A 7,535-nucleotide genomic window follows, 5' to 3' on the forward strand; every position below is an offset into this window, starting at 1 on the left:
CTGTAAGGAAGGCAGGAAGGAAACATTCTGGTGTTGCTTACAGAAACTGCCTCTCCGTTAACCCTTATTACATTCTTGGCAGGACTAGACTTCCTGTCTCTGGAGTTTTTTTCCCCTCCTTTGCTGGTACTTTGCTTGTGTGGAATGACCATTCAAAGTTACAATGGCACTGAAAAAAGTGACTTATGACCATATTTCACACTTACGACTGTTGCAGCATTCCCACAGTCACGAGAGGCCAGGCGAGGAGATGCGTGCCTCGATGTGAGTGATATTGAGTTGGCCACGCCCAGCCAATAGCATGACCACCAAGCCATGTCCACCCAGTCACATGACCACCAAGCCACGCCCACCACCTAAGCCATGCCCACAGAACCGGTTGTTAAAAATTCTGAATCCCACCCCTGCCCACACACATGTGTTTTGAAGAAAAGCCACATAAATGCTCAGCAGGAAACGCATCAGCTTTAATTGATAACCCATTCTGCAGATTCACACGACACTCCAGACTGAGAAACGATCCCAGGTAAGGCTGGGTTTGCACCACCCAACCACCGAAGGGTTCCCTGATGAGTCATGGGAAATTTTTTCTTGAGAAGCCATGGTGGACCAGTAGAAACAAGATTGGCCTCAAAGGAACACATCATAGACTTCCTCCTCTAACGGCAACTACCCTGTGATGGGAGGGAGAGGTTCTGGCTATGAGTAACACCCCCTTGCCTTTTGGTTGCCAAGAGCAGAAGCCACACAACTGTGTGTGTGTGTGTGTCCAAAACAATGAAGAAAGCCATAATCTCTTACGGACTTTAGGATGCCTCTTTCTCATTGAGTTGACCTTCCGAATGGCAGAATTGTAGGTCTTCTACAGAAGGCCCCTCATTTAGCATCTTGAGCATGGATCTTTCCACACCAGGTTCTGGTTGAGGGTGCGATCTTCAGCCTAGGATGTGGCCACACTCGGAGATTTGCTGCCATCGTGTGGCAATTTGCCAGGCCGCAAACTATTTTTTTATATTGTTTCTAAACTGAGATTCGATTCGGAAACCAGCAACAGGCGACCGTGGATGGAACAACGTGGGCTGAAGAGTGGCTGAAGGTCCTGGTTGAATGGACTGAAGCTGGAGACGGGGAGTTTTCAGTGGGACTAGATTTCTGCACGCCGTTGGCCAAAAGTCAAGACGGGTGTGAGAGCATTTCCTTCTTCCCGTTCCAAAAATGGAAAGCACACGGAAAAAAAATCTGGTGAGAGAAGATGGCGGTTCAATTCTTAATTACAGCTCTGTTAAGTCCTTAGAAAGTCTTAAAATAGTATGCAAATGGGTCCATTTTTTTAAAAAAAAGTGCAATTGGCCATTAGCAGGGATACCTAGGAAACACAAGAGGTTGACAGTTAGGGGATAATATTCATGTATAACATCAGGGATAGGAAGAGGAATGGCACGGTTATTAATAAATTTACTTATTTATTTGCATCCTGCCTTGAGCATTTTTACAAATCACTCAAGGCAGCAAACATATCCGACCCACACACCTTCCTCCTCCTATTTTCCCCACGACAACAACAACCCTGTAAGGCAGGCTGGGCTGAGAGAGAGGGACCAGTCCATAATCACCCATCGGGCTTTCATCTAATAATAAAAAGTCCAAATGTTTTGTCAATTAATTAGAATATAATAGAATAACAGAGTTGGACGGGACCTTGGAGGTCTTCTAGTCCAACCCCCTGCCTAGGCAGGAAACCCTACACCACTTCAGACAAATGGTTATCCAACATCTTTTTTAAAACTTCCAGTGTTGGAGCATTCACAGCTTCTGGAGGCGAGTTGTTCCACTGATTAATTGTCTTCACTGTCAGGAAATTTCTCCTTAGTTCTAAGTTGCTTCTCTCCTTGATGAGTTTCCATCCGTTGCTTTTCTTGTCCTGCCTTCGGGGGCTTTGGAGAATAGCTTGACTCCCTCTTCTTTGGGGCAGCCCCTGAGATATTGGAAGACTGTCATCATGTCACCCCTAGTCCTTCTTTTCATCAAGCTAGACACACCCTTTGAAAATAGACATAATTAGCTAGATAGATCATTTCAAAACTTTTGATGGACTTCAAGCTGCCTTTCCACCATAGCTGCTCCTTTTAGGTTCATTGTCTAGAACTTCTTCACTGTCCCCATTAATGTCCCAGGGGCCTCCAGAGGAGAGAGATCTGTTGAAAAAGTCAAAATGGCGGTTGCAACTTTTCAGACCTAACCGCCATCTTGATTTTCCCCTTCCCTCCATCCATTGTCCTACAACGTCCATCTTTCTGAGTTGGCTTATTGGTGACACCAATTGGTTAGCCTTTGACAGAAGATCTTCTGCATTGACTATCAACAAGCCCAAATCACTCGAGTCGATAGCATATTTGGAGCCCTTCATAAAAACCCAAGGTTTTGTACTTTTTTTTTTAACCAAAAAAATCTGTTTCAACCACAGCAATCTTTATTATGGTCACGGACCAGTGCCACAAACCAAAGCAATACAAACAATAATAACAGTAAAAAAATAAAAAGCAGACAGAATAAATTATTGTGGTTGGTGGCGGATTATCTGTGGGTAGTTAACATTTGCCTAATTTGACATACAACATAGCCAAATTAGGCTGCATTCAAAGAAGTTACTTTGTAGTGGTCTGATAGCAATAGGTGCACATAACAAAGTTCAGGGTATTTTATTAGGTGAGGTGTTAAAAACTGAGTCTAGGCTGTGAATTCAATAGCCCCCATTCTCTGGATTTTCTTCAGATCTTATAAATTGTCCTGCCCCTGGTGGAGGCTGACTCCGAGGGAGAGAAAGAACAGCCAACAGGGAGTGGAGGTGTGGCTCCGGAGGTTGTGGAGGAGGCTGGGAAGGGCAGAGGCCAGCTGGGCAGTCAGAGGAGGACCCAGGCCCATCCCCTATCCATCCTAGGGCATGCAGGGAGGAGAGGATAAGGGAGAGAGGTTGTCTACTCAGGAGGAGAGGGCCTTGATCCTCTTCATGGGCTGCAGCTGTGACAACTGAATAAGAGTTTGGACCTGCGTACTGGCAAATGCTAGAAACAAAGCGTGTAAATATCTCTAGTTTATAGTTCCTCTCTGAGTTTGGCATCCTTCCCAGTGTGCATTATCTGTGGACATCCTCCAGCCCTTATCTTGCCTGGTTTGTGTTGCTTTTTTCCTTCTTCTTGTAACTGTGTGGGAGGGTTTTTTTTGTCTTTCATCAAAGATATTCAAAGCTTGGAAGCAAAGTGAAGGAATAAAAGGGGCTTCACTGGGTTTTTGTGACTGTGTCTGTTTTGTATCCCACCCTGGGTCATCACATAAATCTATTTCAATTTCAGTTTGGTTCCATTAAAAAAAGTAAAATCCCAGGAGATTTAAGAAAAAAATCAAAGCACTCCTGATGACCCTTGGAAGAAATAAATCATATTTACCATTTCCCTCTTGAAAAACACTGTCTGCCTTCCTCCCACCTCTTATCTTGAAAGTACTAAAGTATCAAAACATCAACCTGGACGGACTTACCTCTGGCTCATATTTTGCAACCCAGCCGAACCAGTAAGACAAGCCGATCGGGAATCAAGCAAATCTTGGACGGGTCGAGAACATCTCTCTTGCTCCAGGAGGCCCAACAAAGAAACATACTTCTCATCCAACATGCCGTCTTGCCCCATGTGCAGGTCAGAGGTTGGGTACCTTGAAACTGGGGTCAAACACGGACCCCCCCCAGAAGACGAAGGCCAGAGCTCAGCGGTTGCTGGAGAAGCTTCCTGGAGGATGGAAGGCTGGTAGACATCCATCGCGGGAACAACTGGGTTTTCGTCTGAAGCGCACAGGTTCAAAGGGGAGGCTGCACCATAGGGCTTGGTCCAGTGGGGTGGAAGACCCCACCCGTGAGAAGGTTGGTGGTTTTCTGTTGGGAAAAAAAATGCAAAACAGGTGCATTCATGTTCCATGGTGAGGTGCATCACCGTTTTCCAACGATAGGTAATTTTTTATTTATTTATTTGCACCTCACCTTTATTACTTTTACAAATAACTCAAGGGGGCAAACGTATCCAACACATCTTCCTCCTCTTAATTTTTCTACAACAACAATCTTGTGAGGTGGGTTGCAGAGGCAAAACGTAAAATTACCAAACCGGTAGTTACACCGGTCGGATCCCACTCGTGGTCTTCTGTATAAGGAATGACTGCTAACTTCATCTTTACCACAGATAGCAAAATAATGAATGAAAAACTGCTGGTGACCTTCTATCACTGCACCATAGAGAGTATCTTAACTTACTGCACCCGTGTCTGGTTTGCCAATTGCACAGTGGCAGATAGGACAGCGCTCCAGACGGTTAATGTCATTGCCCAGAGGATCATTGGCTGCCCTCTCCCCTCTTTGGAAGAGCTTTATAGCTCCCGCTGCCTTAAGAAAGTTCAAAACATCCTCAAAGATCCATCTCAACCTGGGCAACCCCTTTTTTTTTTAATTATTACCATTTGGCAGATGGTACAGGATAATAATAAAAACAAGGACAAATAGGCTGAAAAACAGCTTCTATCCCAGGATAGAAGCTCTGTTGAATTCTACTGTATAGTGCAGTGTTGGTGCGGTGTTGGGGTTTTTTAATTCAATGTGTGGAGTGTGAAGGATGTGTGTTAGTGTTTATTTTCACGGTCATGATGTGCACTGAAGATGGGGTTTGGTTTCATTGTACGAGATGCAATGACAATAAAGTAAATTAAACTAAACTAAACTAACCCAGGCCGGTTTGAGGAATGGTTTTGAAATTTCGTGACCTCCATTTTCCAGAGACATCATGTATTAAAGACCGTGTAGGAGAATTTTAAAACCCTCTTAGTCACAGCTCAGATTAAATCCCTGTCCTTCAAGCGACCAACCGGTTTTGTTAAACATCAGTACAATGATACCTGAGGAAATCTATTGTCAATAAGAAGTCACGAGCTCTTTGTTGAATGAGTTGCTATCTGTGAAATAAGTAGAACAAGCCATGGGCGACAAACTCACCGTTGTTAATAAGGCCATCCTTGACACTGTTGTCGCTACTCAGGTCCGGTGGGTTTTTGGTGACACTCAAAGCTCTAGAGAAATGTTCATCCACCATGCTATTAGTGTCTCCTTGGAAGTAGGTCAATACCATGTAATGGGCTCCCCATTCTGTTTTCACTGGCTGTTTGGTTCTGCTCAGCTTTGCAGAATTATTCTTTGGCTCTTCCATACTTGGAAATAATCTGAAAATAAACAGGACACAAGAAAGGGGTACGTGGAATTGACGGTGGTGTGGAGTCCATGTGACCAATTGTCTCCTGCTTGCCCCCCCCCTCCCCAAGATCATGGCTTACTCAGAGGTTATGCTTGGGGTGTTCTACCTGGATAAAATAAGAAAGAGAGAGGACATGAGAGAGCAGTGTTCAGGTAGCCAAAAGGTTTCAGAGAGAAGATGAAGCTATTTTTCATTGGTAACAAGAAACAAGGACCCGAAAATAGCTGCTTTATTTGTGGCTATCACACTTACATAGAAGGAAACATTTCCTTACGGTAAAATATGTGTAACAGGGGAACACAGAATGGGATAACTGACACTCTGGGTTGTCCATCTCCGAAGGCTTTAAAAAGAGGTTGGATGGCCACCTTTCATTGAACTGGTTGTCCTATACAATGCTTTAGTAGCCCCTTCCAATTTCACAGTTGTACAACTCTATGATTCATTAGGACACTTCAAAAATGGGAGATGTGGGGCTGCCTTCCTGAAGCCACATTCCTTTCTAGGAGAACGTTCTCTTAATGTTCTCAGGAACCATCAGGACTTATACAACATGCAGAGACAACCAAACCAAGCTTGTGAGTACAATGGCCAACATATTGAGTCATTGTGATAACTGGTGGTTTGGTCAAAGTGTAAAGCATAGTTTATGGTTTGGCATGTTGTGTAAACACAGCCAATGGGTAGGAACTGCACGGGAAGCCCAAATACTTTTTAAGTGGCATCTCACAGACTTGGTAACCCCCACCCTTCACCAACGATATTTAATGTGTCTTCTTGGTTGCCAGTCTGTACACAAGAGAACCCACAGATGTGCAATCCAATTCCTCAAAAGGTACAAATCTGGCCATACCCCATGACTAAAGTCCTCATCTTGTAGGAAACGCAGCCTGATGCTAGAGACAGACATGTGACTTCGGGAAGATAGTTTCCTCCAAGTCATTATCTTTTTGATTTCCCAACCGGTATTTGAGAATGAAAATAGTTCTTCCACAGAAAGTGGCAGCAGAATTTAATTTTCTTTTTTTTAAAGTACCAGAAGCTTTAAGTATAAAGTCAGTTCCTTCAAGATTGAGGGTGAGAGCCCAACATCTGTTGTCCACAATGACCGAGCAGATATTTTATTCCGGATGTCCACCTCCCTCTACTGTCTCCCTCTATGGTGTTAATATTCCTTCCAGGTAGGGAACAAAGATAGGTGAATTTCAACCCTTTGAAAATCCTTGATTATGAACCAAGATTCACACGATCAGATTAGAGTAGGATGCAGAAGAGATACACAAGAATTAGTTCAGAAGTAGTCGGCAATACACCCATTTTCAAAACGTCCACAATAGCATTCATTGGAAACCATAATTCAGAAAACCTTGTTAAACTACTACAACTCAGTCAACCAATTCAAGAAATTGTAGCTCTCCACTGAACTCGTTGCAACATCTCCCACAACTTCACTTAGACGTCTCCATTAGATGCATCTATTCCCTTGCTTGGACTAAACTTTACCCCAGACCTCTGAGTAAGAGGAACTCAAGACTTATTTTCATACCTTTGGTTTAAAAAGAGAACCCACCTGAGTTCACTTCATGCTGTGATTTCTCCGTGTCTCTGCTCCGGGTGGGAGCTCTGTAGCAACTCAACAACAAGGAGAAGAACAGCCCCAGACAGGACCAGCAGTTTTCTCTTCCTTTAGCAGTGAGGGAACTAGGCGTATCCTCGGGAACAGGAATGTGTGAAATGCACCCTGACAAGTCAGCCGGGTTTAGAGGTTTCAGGAAGGGAGACAATAAAAAATATTGTTCAGGGTGCTTGTAAAAGATAGCTGGCACCTGTGGCTTTGTGCCCAAGCCAAGAATAAGGTCTCCAGAGTGAAGATCAGTTCCTGGTACTACAAGATGGACATGATGTCTGAATTTTAAAGAATCCAGCTTTCCTCTTTTAGGGTGGATTGGTGTTGTTAGTGACTGTGTGCTTCGCTTTTTTCTTTTTCTTCTTCCATTTAATTGCCTTGTTGTTCCTTGTTTAGACCAGGAAGTTATTAGTCTCTAATTCCAGAGCCCATGTGATTAAATTGTTGAATATAGACAGGTAGTCCTCGACTTACAGTAGTTCATTTAGTGACTGTTCAAAGCTACAACGTCACTGTCAGGTGAGGCTCCATGTATATGGGATTTTCATGCCTATAGCCTCAGATCTTGTATAATGTCAGTTGAGACTCCATTCAAAATTCATGATGATGATGATGAATCTTTG

General features: G+C 43.7%; 1 protein-coding gene across 2 annotated transcripts; it reads right to left on the reverse strand.

The window, feature by feature from the left end:
• Nucleotides 1-445: 445 nt before the first annotated feature.
• VGLL1 (vestigial like family member 1) lies at nucleotides 446-7,012 on the reverse strand. Of its 2 annotated transcripts, none has more exons than XM_026685316.2 (4): nucleotides 6,856-7,012; nucleotides 5,030-5,253; nucleotides 3,535-3,922; nucleotides 446-1,366 (listed from the first exon to the last, which is right to left on the reverse strand). In XM_026685316.2, exons 2-4 carry the CDS (start codon nucleotides 5,238-5,240, stop codon nucleotides 1,354-1,356), a joined length of 612 nt encoding a protein of 203 aa, XP_026541101.1. In that variant the 5' UTR covers nucleotides 5,241-5,253; nucleotides 6,856-7,012; the 3' UTR covers nucleotides 446-1,353. The 2 variants fall into 2 exon arrangements, with proteins under 2 accessions (XP_026541101.1, XP_026541102.1); XM_026685317.2 differs by having other exon boundaries at nucleotides 6,832-6,992.
• Nucleotides 7,013-7,535: the final 523 nt, after the last annotated feature.

The sequence above is a fragment of the Notechis scutatus genome, chromosome 10, assembly GCF_049901735.1.
Source record: "Notechis scutatus isolate UNSWTSFEM ecotype Mainland chromosome 10, rNotScu1.2, whole genome shotgun sequence".
NCBI lineage: Eukaryota > Metazoa > Chordata > Lepidosauria > Squamata > Elapidae > Notechis > Notechis scutatus.

Bases quoted from the DNA above. Each gene is read 5' to 3' on its own strand.
- VGLL1 (XM_026685316.2), bottom strand. From the start codon at position 5,240: ATGGAAGAGCCAAAGAATAATTCTGCAAAGCTGAGCAGAACCAAACAG. The intron at 3,923-5,029 runs GTGAGTTTGTCG...TTTTCCCAACAG, and splicing joins GGATGGCCTTATTAACAACG to AAAACCACCAACCTTCTCAC.